The sequence below is a fragment of the Xiphophorus maculatus genome, chromosome 22 (assembly GCF_002775205.1).
Source record: "Xiphophorus maculatus strain JP 163 A chromosome 22, X_maculatus-5.0-male, whole genome shotgun sequence".
Classification (NCBI taxonomy): domain Eukaryota; kingdom Metazoa; phylum Chordata; class Actinopteri; order Cyprinodontiformes; family Poeciliidae; genus Xiphophorus; species Xiphophorus maculatus.
Window position 1 is genome coordinate 21991622 of NC_036464.1, and position 20868 is coordinate 22012489.

Sequence of the window (20868 nt, forward strand, 5' to 3'; positions counted from 1 at the left end):
GTCGTTGGCATTTATAGTGACATGTCAACAGGCACTGGAAGAAAGATGAGGGCAAACACAGGAGGACTCCACGCCGGAGCACTTACACACACACAAACACACCCCCACAATGCACTCTGAGAGTGTCCAAATGCTGCACAAACAAAGCCAAAAAAGCACCTGTCAAACAGGTTGTCTGGGGATGGATGCGTAGGTGGAGGGGAGGAGAAGCAGAGGGAGGTGCAGAAGGAAGGGAGCAGGAGAGAAAAACGCCCTTTAAAGAGCAGAAAACTAACAGTTTGTGCATCACACTCTGGAGGAAACCCCCCCCCCCACACACACACGCACGCAGAAACACACACGTTCAGATTTGGACTATGGCTTCCACCACCTCTGGTGATGTTCTTCCCACCGGCGCCAGGATCTTCATCAGCTTTCCTGACCTCTTCTTCATCCCCGAGTGGGTAAGTGTCCTTTTGGGTCAGCGGCTGACTCTTCACGGACTCGGGGTTTTTAATCTTTATTATATTGCGTTCGGCGTTAACACTCCTGACTCAGACCATCTGCCAGGACATTGTCTTTTATTAGTCCTGATTCACTCAGAAGCACTTTGATCCTGTTTCTTTCCTGAAGGTTTTCTCAACAGAGTCATCTCTCCGTTCAGACAGTAATCAGAGTGATGTTGGGCTGGAAAATGAGAACTTTCTTTTGTTAAGCTAAACCGAAAACTAAATAAGCATCTCAAATCAACTTAAATTACAGTTGGGGTTTTTTTTATTAATAATTGTAGGTAAGCGGTAGCATATGTTACTCGGACAACATGGCTACGGTCTGAGTTTATGCTAGCAGCTTGGTCTGAATGACCTATTGTTTCTTACAACCTTGGCAACAGAAAGAGAAAAAAAACCCCAACAACAATCATTATTGTTTTCCACAGCTTAACAATAACATGTAGATCAGAACATGAAGGAGGCGGCCATGTTTTTTGGGTGTACGCCTGTGCAATTTATAGGAAAATCAAACTTAAGTCTTGCACTAACTAAACGTACAGTATGTCTGCTGTTTCTATGAGTCGCAGATTTGACTTTGATGTTTAAAAGGTCAGTGTGGGTGGTGATGCTGAAATGACTTGAACAGTAATATGCATATTTGCTATTTTAAGTGACTTTTAGCTTTGATATTCAATAGACAAGACTTCAGGTTTGCAGCTAACCAAAAGAGCAACACATAGAAGCGCAAGTGGTAAGAAATTCGGATGAAGTTTTTACAACACTAATGTGTTAAACGGCATATGTAAATAATAAAAAAGGTTTGTAACGTTTTTTATTGCTCTTAATGAGGATTGCAAAGTCAAATTTTTTATTGGCCGCTGAAGCTTTCCCATTTCTCTTACTGAAGGTGTGGATGACACCTGGATTCATGACTTCTCTCTCTCCCTTTTTTTTTTTTCGTTTTGTTTTGCACAAGAAAACATGGAAGATTAAATCTTTGCAACACAGGTGGAAAAACACCTGCACTACGCAGATATAGCTGCAGAGCAAGGTGTAAATCTAAACCAGCCATCGGGTCACTTGGTTTATTTTGTGGCCCGACTGTTTCCATGACCTGCTGCTCAGTAATGGAAATGTTTATTTAAACAGCCACACTTTTAAAGCGGGCCGGGCGGATCGAGGGCAGCCGAGCCCCTTTACCCTAAAACGGAGAGCTGAAGTGGTCGTTAATAAATAAAGTTTATTAAAGCACAGTGATGTGAAAGTCAGCTGTTTTGATCAATGCAGTTCTATTTGTACAGAAATGTCTTTGTTTAAACATTTTCCCATTTTATGATCGATGTCTTTGCAATATTTGATGTAACACCAGGCAACTCTCCTAAGTGAAATTAAAGCTGCAGTCTGTAACTTTTATATATTTATTAATTTTTTTTAACATATTTGTTAAAACTGTCATTATGTTGTGACAGTATGGCATGAGAGATAATCTGTGAAAAATCTATTTCCTCTGCCTTCTCCCAGTGCTATCTAGAAACAACCAATCGGTGGCAGGAGAGTTTTAGTGCTGTCAATCACAATCTCATGTGGTGCTGCTCATCCTTCCTTCCCCTCGCTCTGTGCTATGCTGTAGCTAGCACAGCCTGTTGTGAATGCTCAGTCTAGTTAGCATAGCTACCAATGACAGTAGATAAATATTTTTCCTGTAATAAGTGGTTTTTCCACCATTGGCACATTTAGCAGTGAGTGAATGAGGTTGATTGACAGCGCTAAGACCCTCCTCCTGGTTCTGATTGGCTGTTTTGGCCAGAATGTTGCGTTACTTTAGCCAGTAATAGTAGTTCAGGGAGGAGATTGATTGTTTTCACAGATTATCTGTGAATTTAGTAAATTTTAAAAAAGTAAATTTTTAGTCATGGGGCCCAAGATTCCTGGCAGCGCCCCTGACTCTTTATAAGTATCCGTTTGAGTAAAATGAACATTGTTCTTCTGTTCTATGAACTACAGACGACATTCGTCCGAAACTCCAAGCAGAAAATGTAGCATGTATTTGCAAAAAATGAGAAATGGTCAAAATAAGGAAAAAGATGCAGCGCTTCCAGACATCAAATAGTGCAAAGAAACCAAGTTCGTATTCATTTAGAAAGAACAATACTCATGTTTTAACTCGGAAAGAGTTCAGAAATCCATACTTGTTGGAATAAGCAGGAGGTTTTCAATGGGGTTCAGTGAGGTGGTCTCTTCATTGTTTCCAAAGCTGCATATGTTGTAACGCAAACTGTGTTGCAATTTAAAACAAACGAGACACAAAAATACAATTTAAACCCAAAATATTTCACTGATTAATGGACATAAAATGTGTGGCACGATGTTATTTTTATTATCATTTACAGCTTAATAAAGCAACATGAGAGAACCAAACAATAGTCTAGGGCGCTACAAGCAAAAACAATTAAAACTGTCATTATTAATGTTTAGTTATATCAAATGAAAAGACGCGTAGCTCTCCAAAGACCTCCTGGAGCAAATGTTGACTGTTCACTCAGTTTATTTGATTCATTCTATTCATATGACTCACAATAAATTTTACATCATCTGCTTCCTCCTGAGTGATCATATGTAATCAGTGGAAAGTCGTTTGGATCTGGTTGTTAGTTTTGATGCAGTTCTTCCTGCTTGTGGTGACAGCGGGAAGGAAAACTTCCCTTTAACGGGAAGAACTCTCAGGAAAAACCTGGGTCATTTGCCAACAGTCGAATATATTCCTACACTAAAAAGTAAACAAAAAAAAGCCTTCTTTGCATTTGGTTTGTTTTATTTCACGTCGTGTAGCCAAATGCACTGTACACATCCGGATGATGTCCTGCAGGTAATTTAGCAAGAAGATGCAGAAACAATGTTGCTTTTTATACCTTTTATTTTTTTTTTCCAGAAAATATAAAGAGGTGTATTTTAACAAAAGATGTGCACAAAATAATTAAACAAAAAGTTTCAAACAAGAAAGTCGAGAGGCAGAGGAGAAGCATCTTTCAATTTCCCCTCAAGGAATTTCTGTCAAACCCAGACAACTCCTCAATTTAGTCTCCAGGTATTCTCTGACGAGTCAGTCACAGGGATCTGGGAAAGGCTGATATGACAAAGTTGAACAGTTCCCCTGACGCTAAGGTGCTAAGTGAAGTATTTTCAGACAAAATACATTGCCAGGTGGAAGACTGAAACATCTGTGGAGTGATTCACTGGGCTGGTCGTCTCGCTTTTTTAAGGAACGTTAAGAGGCACAGTTTACTCTACAGCGTTTCAAAAAAGGCCGTTACCAACTAACAGGCTCTTTACACAGGTGAAGTGGAAACGTTTTCAACCAGTCACTTGGACATATAAACCGATTTATGCAAGATTGTTTTCCTATATCAAACATTTCTTCCAAAAAGAAGCTGCAGTCCAGAAGCCAGATGGTATTACGAGGAAAAGAAAACTACAAATCATGGTAGGACTAATCAGTGAAGTATGGCGTCCTTCCTGGTTTCAGTGGAATCAAACTGCAAACATTTCAAGGCTTCTTGGTAGGATAGCTTGTTTGTTTTTTTTCCTCAGAAATGTACTGAGCTGTGCAACAGTTCCTTTTGGCAATAGAAACAGCTGACAGTGAGAAAAAACAATAAAAGTTTTGTGCCGATGCGTCGACGTGGAACGGTTGTCATGTTTGTCCAGAACAAATTTGTTCTGTCTCTCATTTCTGTACTGAATTGTCCAAAGGACTGTTTTGCTTTTCTTGATGTCAGATATTTAAATTTTTTTTATTATTATTATTTTTTTAAATATCTGTCGCTATTAAACATATCATTAGCAAAAAATGTAAAGTTTCTAACAAATATGAGCTTCTCCGTGTTCATGTTATTTGAATAAACTGGTCTTAAGAGTCAAACTGCGTCGTTTACAGCGGTTGATAGCAGGAATACCTTTTGTCGCTCACACAAAGACATTGAGACGTATCTACCACCCAACAGGGAAAGATAACTTCAAAAAGGAAAATCTGCTTTCGTGGAATTATAGGAACGAACGATGCCTGAGAAATGTTTGCAGATTGATTGTTTGATTTAGGGCACGGCGCATTCCTGTGGAGCAAACTGCAGGATGGCTGCTTGGTTTGAAAGAAACGTGTGAATAGCTACTCCAGCCTCTGAAACAACGATGTTTGCGCAACTTTTTATTGAGTTTCAAGAGGGGCTTTGCAGCAAACAATGTGGGGCTTTTTCACTGTAGTGGAGTTTCTTAATTACGAGGTGGACAAGCTGAGGGGATTTGTAGTTTCTGCAAAAATGCAAGTACGACTGGATGTTGTTGAAATGTTGGTTCCTGTTGGACATTTCTTTAAATTCAGTGTTCTTCTGAGACACTGGCTCTCACAAGTCAACGCATCCCTGTTAACTGACTGGTTTTTGTAAATTATTAGCATTTGTCCATGCTACCTACTTTTACTGGTGAACTTCTCCTGACTGATACCTTACAACAGAGGCGTCAAACTCATTTTAACTGTGGGCCAAAGGGAAAAATCTGAATGTTCTTAAAGGGCCGGTTGTGCCAGAATCTATTGATAAAACCCATTAAACTATTAAAATATCAATAAGCCGCTATTTGTTTGAGCATTCAGTAAGTGTTTCCTATAGTGAAATAATAATAAACATCTCTTCACATTGATCAGTCCATCCAGAATTGTTTTTGTGGTATTTTGCAATCACTGTCACAGATTTTGTGGTGACAACTTAAGACATATTTGTGAGGAATTTTTACAATATTTATGCTAATGTAAGATGTTAAGTGTGACTTTTATTTTAATCAGTAACAGACTGCAATTTGACATCAACTAAGTCTGAGGCAGCAGTCACTTAAACCCAATGTTTTTGGCCAATTTTGAGAAAGATTCTCAGTAAAGTCAGAAATAATTTGGGGATCTGTTGATTCTGTGTGAATTTTGCGGATTCGTGACGAACTGGAAGGACTTATCTGTGTCATTTTGAGTCCAGAGGGCCACATAAAAAGCTACGGCGGGCCAGATTTGGCCCCCGGGCCTTGAGTTTGACACATGCGCCTCAGAACAATGTCATCCCTTTAATCTGCCTAACCTCTCAGCTACAGGTTCTGACTGACAGAAATGTAAATAAGTACAATTTAAGCATTATCAATATTCATGCATTTCTTTAAAAACAAATAACCACCAGTTTCACAGAGGTTCACATACAGTTTCACTACTCAATAATACTATTTACACTCCATCCACACTGAAACACACTCCGGAAGAGTTTCAACAAAAGAGCCCTTCAAAGAGACATAGAGTGGTTTTTAATATCTTTCGATATCTATACTTAATATGCTAAGCTTTATAACAAAACTACCCTTTGAAAATGCAGAGAGAGAGAAAACTAAATGTTTACAGAAGGATAGGAGAAGCTCTGATGGATGTCCATTTGCTTCGGCCTCGTGTTTCTGTCTGAAGGTTCTTTTACGCCCAATGTTTGTCAAAGGAGGAGAGGAGAAACTGAAACAATATGCAGAACAGGGACAAGACCGAGAATGTGTAAGCTGGTGTGTGTTTTTTATAGCCCAGAATAAAAACAATATCTAGGAAATATGTTGATTTAAAAAAAAAAAATGTCCAAATGCATTTTGTGAGATTTTTAGATTTAGCCACTTTTTAAAATTTGGATCCAGTTAGGGACTAAAAATGGGCCTGGTACTTCAGTTTCCTATAAAATTACAGGTTTTTTTCCCTCATATTATGTACATCAGTTTAAATATCTATACTAAGGCTTCAAGATCCATCTTTTAAGGAAGACGTATTCTAGCAATTGTCAAAATTTGAACTCTGATCCAGATTCAGCGGTAACTCGGTCCAGACTCGGCCTGTTTTTAGGAATTTACTGCTTTGTGGTCCCAGGTTTAAAGTTCGAATCCAACACTTTCCGCAATGCAAAAGTGCTTTAAACTGTTCCAATGTGCAGCTTTAGCTAACAAAGCTGAGTTAACTCATCTAAACAAATCCGATAAGTTTTACTGTAAGAAATGAGAGCAAATAACAGCTTCTAAAGCCAAGTAGTTGGCGACAGAAAGAGATTTTTCATTTTCTTGCAAATACAAAGTAAAAAATAAAAAGTGATTTACTGATTTTTTCTAATTAAATTTTGTTGAGTGAAATTCTCTTTTTTTTTTTTGTTGTTTTTTTTTTTGGGGGGGGGGGGTGTTAAGTAGAAATCAGATTTGGACTTTTAAACCCTCCTCCTCCTCTTCCTCCTCCTCTCTCCTCACAGGTCATTGGGGGTTTGGTGTGGATCCTGGTGGCCTCGACCCGAGTCTTCCAGGAGAATCCTCTGGGCTGGGTCATGTTCGTGTCCGTCTTCTGCTTCGTCGGGACGACTCTGTGGCTTTTCATCTTCGCCTGTGGAGGCAATCAGAGCAGCTTTTGGCCCGGCCTGGTTAGACACACACACACACACACACACACACAAATAGAAAACTATTTCATGACATTTCATGACAGTCATTCAGTGTTGACAGTCTTCCTTCTCTCGTCTTGCAGGATGCTGGTTTTCATTTTGTGGCTGCGGTTTTCTACCTCAGTGCGTCGGTGGTGTTAGCCTACATCACCATTCTGATAGGGAAAGGTTCAACATTTGATATAAACCTACTGAAGACCTACCGACTTGACATTTCTGCAGTGGTACGCAAAACACACCTAATTAAAGACAGTTCACTTTAATTGCAGGGCCTAAATATTAAAAAAATTGTGCCCAGGAACTTTACTTGTTGAGTAAAATGTTTTATTATTAACCTGGACTTTTGTGGGTCCAATGTCTTCACCTACTGTAAAAATAGTTCTGTCCAGTTTTTCTTCGGAAGGGACTGGGGCGTTTATCAAGATGGAGGAAATTATAAATAGCTCCAGAGTGGATTACAGCTGTCTGCTGACGATGAGGACTGATTTTATTTTCACCCATAAATCCAAGTGTCCACATATATTATGGAGGATTAGGGTCAAGCTAGGAAAATGAGAAAAATAATAAAATTACAAGCATAAAGTCACAATATTATGACTTTGTTTTCTTAATTCCTGTATTATTCTGACTTTATTGTCGGCTTTATTTTCATTACATTATGCCTTTATGTTTGTAATATTATGACTTTATTCTCATATGAATCTATTCCTGTAATATTATGATTTTATGACTATATCTTTGCTATTTTTATTTTTTTTAGTGTGGCTCTAAAACTCTGCCGTACAAAACAATGGGTTTAGCAGGTGAAAAATAAGGGAATGTTCTAGCAAGGGTTCGTAAATCAGTACGGAAACACGTTTTGTCGTTCCAATTTGATTGATTTGGAGAAGATTTGCGGGGCGAAGTGGACAAATACCGGAGACGGGGGGAGAGCGATAGATTGCAATCACAGAAGACGATGGAATGCAGATACTGAATCAAAAATTGTTTTGACAAAAATATTGGTTGGAAAGTGTGCCCACTTCAGCAACCTTGATTGCTGCATGTGTCGTACTTTTCATATTCTTACCGACGGGTTTGTTTGTTTTGTACAGAATATTTGATCAAATCCAGAAGTTTAAAAAAAAAGGAGCAACGTTTTGAAATCATTTATTGCTGTTGGGTTGTTTGTTTTTTTATATTCATAAAATCCACTGTTGATCATACAACTACTGCAGGCATCAGGGGGATTATTCTCAAGATCAGAATTACAGGATTGCAAATTTCACTCCAAAATCTAACATTTTTTCCATTTCGAATTTGGACTTTTGTTTCGTAAATAGCGCTACTGCTGATGTACGTCTCTCTGCTTCCTATTTGGCATCCAGGCATTGTAATACTCCTGTCTGTATATTTCAGGTGATGTCCCATGTGGCTACTCTCCTCTACTTCCTCCACGCCATTTTCTCTGCCATCCGATGGAAGAGAGCCTGAAGCACAACCTGAACCCCTCCGGACGTCAAACACAAGAAGAGGCGCAGAATAATAATGAAATATGTGATGCACGTTTGTTTTTCTGTTTCGTTAAAGCAAATGGCTAAAAAAAAAAAAAAAAGAAAACTAAATTGATGGAACCCATTATGCACAATATAAGTTACTGTTTTGATACGATAAGCAGCCATTTAGACTAGGTTTGTGTGAGATAAACCGGAGTGACACTGCTGATATAAGTACGCAAAAAATGTCATTCTTTTGGAAAAATCCATTCATTCAGACAGTCTGTGTTGTTTAACAAATAGGGGGAAAAAAGATTTTCAATGTTTTCATTCCATCTAACATTTCATGGCATTTGACCTTCACAAAGCAGTTTTTTTTTTTTTACAGCAGCAGAAACCTTTAAAACTAAACCAGATACAATTTTATCATTCACTCCAGATGTTTTGACGTTGCTTTTCTTTTTTTCTTTTTTTGTCCTTATGAAAGCAAGAAAGTTACTTTTCAGGTATTTCCCTTATTATTTCATTAACTGGACATCTAACACTCTAGATATGTGACACAGGGGTACCAGGACAACATAAAGGTAAAATCAAGGAAAATTCTAATAAATTACTACTATTATTACTACTAATACTACTACTAATAATAACAATAGTAATAATAATGACAACATAAATTAGAGTCAAATTACAGTGGTCAAAACTTGTGTGTTTTTGTTGTTTCTTTTTTTTTAGAAAAAAAAAAAACAAAGTTTGATGTCTGACACATTTCATAATCTATTTCACATCCGTCACGGTCAAGTCGACTGTGTTTGCTCTTTTTGTCTGTTTTCTTAACATTTTAAATGAGGAAATCATAAAACGAATAAATAAAAATGAAATTTAAAAAAATGAAGAGATTAGTTTATGATTCACTTTTTTTATTCCGTTCCTAGAGAACAATCTGTGTGGTTTCCCATTCTTATGCGCTGTGCTGTGGAATAAACGTTGAGATTTTGAGATCGTAAATAAATGATTTCACTTTACAGGCATGTTGATAATCTTTGTCACAACATAAATAGATTGGAAATTAGAATATCTGTTGGTCTGCTGATTAAATGAAATTTAAAAACAAGATGGACATTGAAATGAATTCATTAAGGTCTATCTGTGATGATAAAATCAACTTGACATTCTGACTTCTATTTCAAAATATGGATGTCGAAAAACATCTGAAACTGGACTTTGTGTCGTTTTAGTACGAGACAGAAGCAGTTCAACACTCACTGTGTTTCATTTATTTAATCCTACTTCATTTTTTTTCACTTTTTGTTTATTTAAAGTTTTACTTACCACATCATTTATTTGTTGATTGTTTATGTTTTGTTCAATTTTTTATTAAAATGCAAAAAAAGCGACAAATGTTCATAACCACACATGTTTTATGTTAGTTTAAAATAAATCAAGATTCACAAAGTCAATGCAATACCACCATAATGTCTAATAAGACTTTTATTAACAAATAACTGAAGTATATATCGTTTGATTTATAAACTGATGATTAGTATTACATGGACCTTAATCTTTATTAAATAATTCTAGCTTTTGATAAACATGTTTATCAGAATGTACTCTTAATGATCCTAAATGATAGTTTTGTTTGTTCATTTAACCAGGTGAGATGACAGAGAACTAGTTCTCATTTACAACATTGATCTAGTTGTTTGGAACATAATACGATTCATGGTTCAGTAAAATACAATTTGAACCACACCATACAGCTATAAAATAGAAAACAGTCCCATAAATGTATTTCAAACGAGGCAAACATGAATGGGATTTTTTTATATTTATAAAATCTTGTCATGATGTGTGTACTGACGGTGGACCCAATGGATTTAATGAGAGGAACCAACGGGGAAAAAGAGGAGAAGAGGTGTATAAATACTGGGAGAGTGAACACCAGAACAAAGGACCTGAGCTGATTAGTTAACGGGCTGCAGGTGTGAGAGGGGAGAGAGAGAAAGAAAATGGCACAGGGGACGAGCAAGTGTACACACCAGGGGGACTAGGAAAATAAATCAAAAAAAGAATAGCTGGACACAAGGAATAAATGAACACAATAAAACTAGAATCGCTGAGAAGAACTGAACTAAAGTAAAACAGAAACGAGGCTGATCTAATCAAAGAAAGAAACACAAATAAAGAGCAAAACCATTAAAAAAACCCAGGAACTGACAAATCTTGTTTTAATTAGTTGGTTTTTTTGTTTTTTTTTTTACATAAAACACACACCTGACTTTGCAATCGATTGAACTGCTGAAAAGATGATTTTATGGACGTTTCTTTTGCTACAACAGACAGCAGCCACCAGTGCTACGTTAGCTAAAGGCTAATGATAGCTTAAGTGAACAAATTAGTTCAGATGAATATACAAGACAATTTTACTATCTCCCTTCTTATTATTTCATCCTGTGAAAAACTATATTAGTGACTTTTGATCAGGCTGTTGTTCATCATAAAATGGCCGTACGTTAAATAATATGAGACTTCTTTTAATTTCTTTGGTAGACCAACAAACTGAGTGACTATTTCTGACCCAATGTTTGCTTGAAATTACTCAACTTGTGTCAGCATTGAGGTTAAAGAAACAACCCAACACTTTCTGTGTGTCCTTTCTGAAACTAGCCAGCCGAGAATTAGCTTAATAAATCTTATTGCATCAGAGACAAAGCAGATTTTCTTTCATGTTATATAAAATTCTGAAACATTTTCCCACCCTGGTCAGCCAGCCTTGCCTCGATTTGAGTTTATCAAACACAAACAAGGTTGTAATAAAGACATGTGCTTTATTGCCACTTACTCATTCCCTTGGGGACATGTGATTCACTATTGATATAAAAATCTTGACTCATGTTATCACCAAATAAAGCCTTTTGTGTGAGAGGTCAACAATTAAATGTGCTCACTCACGTAAAGCCCTTTTATTCTGAAGGAAAACTTGTTTAAAAGTGAATGTGTGAAGTACAAACAGAGGGCCGCAGCGAGACCAGCGAGGGCCAACCGTGTCGCTGTCACCTGAAAACGCATTCAGCTGTTTCTTTACTCGACATCGAGCGGCGACCGTTTGTCACAGCATCTCTGCCTGCTGCCTCGGGTCACGATGTTTCAAAGGCCCCGTCACACACCATCCGCTCCCGGTAAACCAGCGTGCTTGAGAGGAGGGTGTGTCTGGATTTGCCCAACAATGATAAGCTGTTGTGGGAGGGGATCCCACACACACACACACCCACGTACACACACACCAGCAGAACGGGTTTGTCTGCTAAACCTGGCTTATGTATAAGATTCGGTTACACCTGCGGCTGCCCCGTTAGTTCAGAGGAGCCCTGGGTCGTTCGCTGAAGAAACAGGGAGAGATGGCTGCTACCACAGCTCAGTCCATGGGGACGCTGCCCAGTGGAATGGAGATATGCACCACAGCCCCAGATATATTTTATCTGCCGGAACTGGTGAGTGGAACATTATTATTGTTTTTTTTTTTTTTAAGAGTCAGTTTTTGGAGATTTTGTCCTTTTTGGATACTCTTTTGCGACCTATTAGAGAAGAAACTCAAAATTCCTTGCCCACATTTCAATCGAATTTATTCCAAATGTTACTTTTATGTTCACATTGGCTTTAGAGTTTGGTCTGTTTAGTCCAAAAGGCAAACACATAAAGAGACAAACAATTTATTTTTTTTTTTACATATATTTGTATTCATCTTTGCTACATCAATAAATGTGCTAATTGACGCAAAAGAAAGCAACAAGACAGAACTCTGAGAGCACCGTTTGAAGAAAATAAAGCATATTTTCTCCAAACTAATTCATAAACTACATAATATCTTGTTAAATGTGTCTTTATTTGTCACGAATAAAGACTCAAATTAAACCCATTGTTAATAAACGTAAAGGTTCCAGATCATCTGGATTAAAAGCTTCACACATTTTGAGGGGGAAATAAAAGAACACAATGAAACATTTCTAGTGCGGGAGGAGTCCCTACATCCGTTCACCTCTCATATTTCAGTCATATTGTGTCTCTGTTACCAATCTGAGGGAAAACGTGGTAACCTCTCTGTCTATGGAAAAAAAAAAAAAGAAGAAGAAAAAATTTAAGAAATGTAAATCGCTCTCATAAGGCCTGAGGGGAAAAAAAAACCCAGCTGCAGGTTTCAATGCTTGGAAGCTGTGTCCAAATTGGACATGTAGTCAAACTTGTATGGGAACGACAAATTATTATAAGCAGAAGTAATCATTTCTGAGAAAGTCGTTTGAGTGTAACGACCAGTTTGAGCAGGCGGTTAACAATTTAATTCTGCCTTTTAACACTGTGACAACTTATTACGAAAGTAATGTCAATTATGCAAATGCAACAAACTCGTTGTAGCCTAGTTCACAAAAGTTTGGTCCTATTCAATTAAATTGTGATCAAATTATGTCTACATTATAATCCAAACACATCAGATCCAGTTCAGGTCAAATATTTGAGTGTTTTAGTATTAAAGCCACACAGAGTTCCTGCCTTATCTTATCTGTAAGAGGGAGGGCAACGTTTTCCTCCAATCATTTATTTTCTTGGAACATTTTAGTCATTTCAGTTCGGCATGCGACTGTATAATTGTGTTTGAGCAAATAAGGCTAAAAATTAACTACAAAAGCCTATAAAAACCATAACAAATGAGCCTGCAGGAGTCTCAGCAGATGAAAAAAAAAAAAAAAAGTGCAGTAACCTGTGACTAATCAATAGCAGATTGCTTTAAAAGTGGCTTTTGAGCAAATATAACGGCGAACACAATGAGAGTGGCATGCAGGCATGAAGGGTGTGGCGGACGGCTCAGCTGCAACAGCTTCACTCCGTAGTTTTCAATTCCCCTTTATTATTATTTTTCTCCTTTTCTATTACTGTCGTTGTACCACAATAGTTTTGCAATGTTCGATCGTGTTGTGATACGGGTTTAGTTAGTTGACTATTTCACAATGTTAAGCACCTTGTCAGAAGGTTTTTAAATGAAATTTTATGGGCAAATTTTGTGTCAAAATGGTTTTTAACTTTATGCTAAAAGTTGAACAGTGTTTTGGACGGCTTTTCTGAGACCGCCGCACACTAAACTGATCATTAATTCATCGTCTTTGACGAAATGTTAGATCAGGACTGAATGTTCTGACAGCAGTGACAAGAAATAAATATTTGCTGTAAATCAGTGAAATACTTCACCGCCTTCATACTTTCATAAAAGAAAGAAATGATTCAGATATAGTTCTATGTCAACTGTAGGAGAAAACTTAGTTCAAGTAAACTTAAAGTTAGGATGGATTGCTGCCTCTTATTGTCTGAATTTAGGTGGAATTACATATACTGAAAAATGGGATTTTGCTGTCAAGCAAATTCTAAGTTTCAGCAGATAATTCGATTTCACATTTGAATATAGCCCACATACAAGTGTTCAGCATTTACAATAGCAAAATTAGGCACAACAGACTAACTCTGGCCGCTGGATGAAAGTGCTTATGATGTGATTCATTGTATGTGTTAAATATGCATCGACAGACGTCAGTGGTGTACGGGTTTGAGGTAAATTTGCAGTAATAGTTAAGAAGACACACAGAAAGGAAAATATGTATGCACCACCATGCCTGGGTCCTAAACTGAACATTTGTCTTGACTGACCATGAAAATGGGTTAGTAGTTTGAACTCTAACTGCTGAAATGTTGCATCTGAAATGTATATTTTCAACAAAAATGAAATGAATATTTTTTTAATACGAGGAGCAACAATGAAGGGAAAAATCCCTTCATTTTACAGTTTCATGCAGTTAAGCCAGGTAATATTTCTAATTTGGTCTAATTTCGCTGACCATTTATCAAAGTTAAGCAACAATGTAATACTCACAATACAAAAGGCTATCAAGGTTATTACAGTAAGAAAAAAAAGATGTTTTTGTTTGATAAAAAAATGGAGAATTTTAAGGGAAAAAGTGCTTTTGTGGCTTAAAATTGGGTTATTAATGCTGTTGTTCCAACTAACCACGCCATTATGTTGATAAATAAAGAAAGACACACAGAAATGTATTCATTTTACGGCTAAATCTGACAGACGTCACAGTTAGCTCTCCATAATAGCAAAATTGGTTCATAAATTTGTACTAAATTAGAGAAGACACATTTGTTTAACAGTTAACTGATTTAACTGTTGGAATAAATTAGAATTAGGTTTTACAACCACAACCCCTTATTTTAAAAACAATTGGCCTCAAAGAAAATTCCAGAGTTTAGTCTATAGCTACTCAAGTATTGCCATTTATGACTTAACAAATTAAACACCGCCCACATTCCAACAAGACCAATGTTTGTTTAGTCAATAGTCAGAGAGGGATTGTCTCTGAGGCGGCGGATTTATTATTTGCCGACTGTGTTTCCTCCTTTTTCACTCAGTATTTAACCTTTTCTCTCTCCTTCTCACATGATATTTAACTGATTGACTGATACGTGTCCTATTATTTGGGGCTTTTAATGGTTTGTTTTGATGTTATTCTTGCGTATGTGGAATTGCAAATAGCAGAATGAGTTAATGTTTGGTAGAAGGAGTCACCATCATTGAAACAACATCAAAATGACATACAGGCTCAAGCATAAACATACACTTCCTGTCATGCATTTGCTTAAAAAAAATTATTTTCATGTCGCAAAGCAAATGTCACGATGAGACTTCGAAAGCGTTCTGGGTGTGTCTCAGCTCAATTGGTTTTAGGCATAGTTCAAAAATGTACAACTGGGTTAACGGCAAACTCATCCCAGAAGCTTAACGTTAGCCTTGTTTATCCACCCCAACACCAGTTGTGATCCTGGTTTTGTATTTCTATCCTCCTGAAAAACTCCCAACTGTGTTCAGGTTTTAACCATCTCAAGTAACCATTATTGAGTGTGATATTAAGGAATGTGGAGGCAGTCCTCCGACTTTATTATTCCACCAATTGTGTTCAATGCACCTGACCATTAGGAAATTCCCTCAGCATGATGGTACCGCCGCCATGTTTGACCATTTACTACAAAGAAATTAGTTTGTCCATGCGAGCAAGCTGCAAATTTTAATCAAGTTGATGTTGGACATTTTGTTTTTTTGATTAGCACCCTCCAAGTCCATGTTGATGTTAATTTCTCTTTGCAATGGATGAGGACAACTGGTGTTTTAGCAGGTTCCAGTTTATACATTTGTTGCTGCAGAACCTGGCCAGTTTCCTTTCATTATGGATGACGAACCTTTGTTCCAACAAGGACAACAATCCCAAACGTAGATTAAAACGGTTTTTGGAACGGATTAAGCAGGCTCACAATAACCTTCTAGGTATGGTCCTAAGCTCAACCTTACAAAAAAGGATTTACAGATTCGTACATGGGAGTCAACCTATTTAAGCAAACTCTACCAATTCTACTTAGACAAGTAGTCAGCAAGTACATCCAAAATAAGGCGTGAACTTTGCTGATAGCTAGAAAATAAAAACAGAATAGATGTCGTAAGCAAGTTAAAATTCATTGAGGCTGATTTGTAATTCTTCAACTATGGAAACATATGGTTCAAATGCGTCATTTTAACCCTAAAGTCAAAATGCCATCCATACTGATGACGAGTGGGTGTAAACTTCTGATCAAAATGTACTTCTACTACTTCAAAAACACTCCCAAATGTCCTAAAGCGATCATTTTGGAACCGCCTGTAGAAACCGAAACCACAAAGGTAGATTTATGGCCACTCTGAGAAAACGTGTTCCATGGTGAAACCTTCTCCCAACTTGTTCTGTCCAGGTGTTTGGCGGTTTGGTGTGGATCCTGGTGGCGTCGACCCACATCAACCCCGTGAACCCTTTGGGGTGGGTGATGTTCGTCTCGGTCTTCTGCTTCGTCATGACCCTCCTGTGGATGATCATGTTTGCTGCTGGCTGCCACAAGAGCAGCCCCGTCTGGGCCGCTGCTGTAAGAGCACAGCACAACGTGAAGTGAAGACGAACTAAAAACAAGACATAAGAATAGAAATGAGGGTAACTGGTCTGTATTTGTTTCGTATGTGCAGGACTTTGTCTACCATGGCCTGGCAGTGATTTTCTACCTCAGTGCGGGAGTGGAGTTGGCTTACATTACTTTGGTGAAAAAATCGGCTTCGCCGTTTGATTTACGAGTCTACCAGATTGATATTGCAGCGGTGGTGAGATGTTCCTCTTCTTACTTCCTCTCAGACTGTTTACAGAGTCTCCCTGATTTTACTGAAATGCTGTATACTGCATTATATTCTTGTCCAGAACACAAGGACAAGAATACTGTATGTCCGTGTGTATCCGCACAATAACTGCGATCTGTTTCGCAGTTATTATATATTTGCGACACAGATATTCTGCAAATAAAACTCCAACGTCGTCTTCCTATTCGTCTGGTACTGCAGCATACAGAGTTTATTCACAGAGTTATTTGAGCATAACAAAAAAAGCTTCACAACTCTGAGACACCTTGCAGTTTCTTACCTCAAAAGGCTCGAGCACCATGGGAGCGATATTGTGCTTCTGAAATGTCATAGAGACAGCAAAATAGCGTCATCTACTCTAATGCAGTATGTAAAAAAAAAAAGAAAAAGACACAAACAAAACAAATACTCTCAATGTAATAGCAGAAAAACTATAAAACTACAACAACTTTCATCCTGATGCAGTGGAAGACTAAACCGGGTTTGACTGCATGAAATGTACGTCGTTTCATCACTTTTAGAAGCAGCCAGCATGTGTTTTTCTATGAAAAAAAAATTTTTTTTTTCTTTTTTTCTCACACCTAAATGTGTCAGATTATCAGCCAAGAAATGTCAGACAAACATAAAATGCAAAATGCATCTTTCAGTTTGTAAGGTAACTGGGTAACACTTTATTTGACGGACATAAATATGACATAACATCTGTTATGAACATGAAGGAGTCTTCATGAATGTTTATGACTGTCGTCATGAAGTGCCATTCAGTAAATAATGGCACTTTTATTGCAAAGTCGACTTTTTTAATTGACTTTTAATGCAAGTTTTGGGACAATTTTGCAGTAAAAGTGTCATTATTTGCCAAATGACGTTTAATGACAGCAGTCATAACCATTCATAAAAACTCCTTCATGTTCATAACAGGTGTTATGTCAGTCTTATGCACACCCCTTCAAATAAATTGTGGCCCAATGCTGACCTGTGAACACAGTCTCATTTACAGTCTGTACAGAACCACATTTCCCCAACGCATGGCTCTAACTTTAGCCTTTGTGTTTCGTGTTTGCTTTTGAAGGTGTTTGCCTTTGCGACCACACTCCTCTACTTCATCCATGCCATCCTCTCTGCCATCCGATGGAAACACTTCTGAGGAGAATGGGAGAATGGGGGAGGCTTTCTGGACTGGGCACCAAACAAATGCAAACATAAAGTTTAGAAATGGAGAGTAGAAATGTCTTTTTGTATGTGGTCAAGCAAATACTGTATATAGCTTTAAAAAAAATAGAACAAGCAATCAGTTTGGATGAACAACTGCTATAATTGTAGATCTATGGAAATTATAAAAAGCTATTTTAATAGTGCATTTCATCGTTCATTATTTTTGAAAAAATCTGATTTTCTACATTTCAAGGATTTGATTCTGTTGTTGACTGAAGTTTAATGTAATTATAGAAAATTGAAGTGAAACAAATCAAGTGTGTATTTCATTTGCTTCAAAGTTGTGTCATCTATATATTTTTTTTCAATAAGATTTTTTTTTTACCAAGAAAGCAGCAAAATGTGAAAGTTTTGTTAAATGTTGTTTGGAGCAACACAGAAACACACGGGACAAACAATCATGAACACACACACTCGCACACAAGGGCAATTTAGACAAAAATAATCTAAATGGATCCAAATTTAGATTATTGATCCAAATCAATCCAGTTCATTTCATTATGTTGTTCACGACCGTGCTACATTTAGATTTAAAAGTTTCAGCCAATCAAAAAGCACTGAGTCATGCATCTCCAAAAAGTAATAAAATACTCCAAAATAAGAGCTAATTTTGAAAAGACGTAAAGTTATTATGAATTCCTAATAGACAAATTTTTTTTTTTTTTTTTACATATTTGTGGAAACTGTCATTATGTTGTGAAAGTATGGCATAAGAGAAAATATGTGAAAAATTTACTTCCTCTGCCTTCTCCCAGTGCTATCTAGAAACAACCAATCAGAGGCAGGAGGCGGGGTTTAGCGCTGTCAATCACAATCTCATGTGGCTGCTCATCCTCCCTGCTGCTCGCTCTGTGCTGTGCTGCAAGTGTTGTGAATGCTCAGTTTCGTTAGCATAACTACCACTGAAAGCAGATGAACAGTTTTCCAGTAACAATAACTTGTTTCTCCACCATTAGCACATTTAGCAGGGAGTGAATGAGGTTGACTGACAGCGCTAAGACCCTCCTCCTGCTTCTGATTGGTTGCTTTTGGTCAGAACGTTGCGTTACTTTAGCTAGCAGCAGTAGTTCAGGGAGGAGGTGGAGGAGATTGATTTTTTTTTCACAGATTATCTGTTTCATAGCAAACTGTCACAACATGGTGACAACTTTAACAAACACGGATAATTTTTTTTTTTTTTTTTTAATTAAAGCTAGATACTGAAATAAAATGCAACTATATGGCATTTTTTGACTGGTCTGGTTTGCTTCATGTATATTTTTTGCACATTGTGACTGTTGCAAGTGGGGAGAGACCTTTCAGTAAGCTAAAGCTAATAATAAAAAATGTAAGCAACCTATTCGCTGTATTGTATGCAGACTGTTGCATGTAATAATCACGAGCAGTAAATATTGTGCTACTATCAGTATTGGACCAAAGAAAGCAGGGCAGTTGCATGCCTTTAAAATTGTGAATCAATGACAAGCTAGTTAGCATCATTCCAGGGAATCTAGGGCCGAGAAGCGCAGGGACCACGAGGCTGGAATACTCCATCTTGGCCTCCACCGACGGGTACCAGACAGGTGTCCACAGGAGCCAATACACGGAATGGGCAGGAAAGGCGAGGCACCAGCCGCACATGCTGAACGAGGCCAAGAAACTGCACCGTAAAGCAGCCTTTAATCATACTAGCCGAACGCTGCGCTTTCCATGGCGGTGGGCTGGCTTCCGTCGGAAAGGTAGAGTGCAGAAACAACACAGGTGAGCTGGAATGCCCAACAGAAGGGTCGAGGTTTTGTCTGTAGTATAAGTCCTAACATATTTGAAGTCAAAGCTCCAATATCCAGCAATGTTTATCACACACAATCAGAGAGTTTATACTTATAATAAAATTAAAAGCACGAAGCAGACAAAAGCAAAACAGGAAGAACGTCAGACGGAAAGCCTCAAACACTGGCGCCACCACCCCTCTTGAAAAGCCAATAAAATGCTCCCCATGACCAAAAAAGAGCCACATGGCCCAATTTGACCCCAAGTATCCTGCAGGATAGTAGCCGCCCTTTAGGTGGGGGGTAATGTCAGGATCTGTTCCTTCTCTGTGTTTACTTTGAGTTTCTGTGTCTCTGAGTCTCTGTGTTGTCCTGTCTCCCCTTGATTGTTCCCAGGTGTTTCTTGTCTCCTTGATTACCCTCTGTGTATTTAACCCCACCTGTGTTCTTTGCTCCTCGTCGTGTATGTCCAGTTACTTGTCACATTTTGAGAGCTTTTGCATCCGCTCTTTGTGCTGTCTGGACTTTTGTGTTTTGGGATTTTTCTGGATTACTTTCACCATTAAATTCATTATCATTTCATTCTACCTGGGTCTCAGCGTCTGCCTCCACCACCACTCACCGCAACTCATGACAAATCCACCCATATGGCCAAATGTGTCCCCACATGTCCTACAGGACCACCGCCCCCAAACACAGAGCGTTGACCACCTCTCTTCAAAAGTCAATAAAATGCTCCTCCTGTCAAAAATCCACCCACAAAACCTGATTTGTCCCCACATGTCGTGCAGGACCGCCCCCCCAAATAATTGAGAGTTGACCACCTCTCTTGAAAAATCAATAAAATGCTCCCCCTGTCAAAAATCCACCCATATGGCCCAATGTGTCCCTATATGTACTGCAGGAACCCCCCAAACACAGAGGGTTGACCACCCCTCTTGAAAAATCAGTAAAATGCTCCTCCTGTCAAAAATCCACCCACAAAACCTGATTTGTCCCCACATCTCGTGCAGGACTGCCCCCCGAAACACAGAGGGTTGACCACCACTCTTGAAAAATCAGTAAAATGCTCCTCCTGTCAAAAATCCACCCACAAAACCTGATTTGTCCCCACATCTCGTGCAGGACCGCCCCCCCAAATAATGAGAGTTGACCACCTCTCTTGAAAAATCAGTAAACTGCTCCTCCTGTCAAAAATCCAGCCATATGGCCCAATGTGTC

The 20868-nt window shown here is 38.1% G+C and overlaps 2 protein-coding genes across 2 annotated transcripts; both read left to right on the top strand.

Annotated features, from left to right (window-relative positions):
- The first annotated feature begins 278 nt into the window (after window positions 1-278).
- On the top strand, window positions 279-9544 carry LOC102237998 (myelin and lymphocyte protein-like). Its single transcript, XM_005814490.3, has 4 exons — window positions 279-443; window positions 6770-6934; window positions 7039-7179; window positions 8354-9544. The coding sequence occupies exons 1-4, from the start codon at window positions 357-359 to the stop codon at window positions 8426-8428; spliced, it is 468 nt and encodes a 155-aa protein (XP_005814547.1). The 5' UTR covers window positions 279-356; the 3' UTR covers window positions 8429-9544.
- A 2197-nt stretch (window positions 9545-11741) lies between these two features.
- On the top strand, window positions 11742-18144 carry LOC102238259 (mal, T cell differentiation protein like). The gene is made up of 4 exons (XM_005814491.2): window positions 11742-11921; window positions 16255-16422; window positions 16520-16651; window positions 17757-18144. Exons 1-4 carry the CDS (start codon window positions 11829-11831, stop codon window positions 17829-17831), a joined length of 468 nt encoding a protein of 155 aa, XP_005814548.1. The 5' UTR covers window positions 11742-11828; the 3' UTR covers window positions 17832-18144.
- Window positions 18145-20868: the final 2724 nt, after the last annotated feature.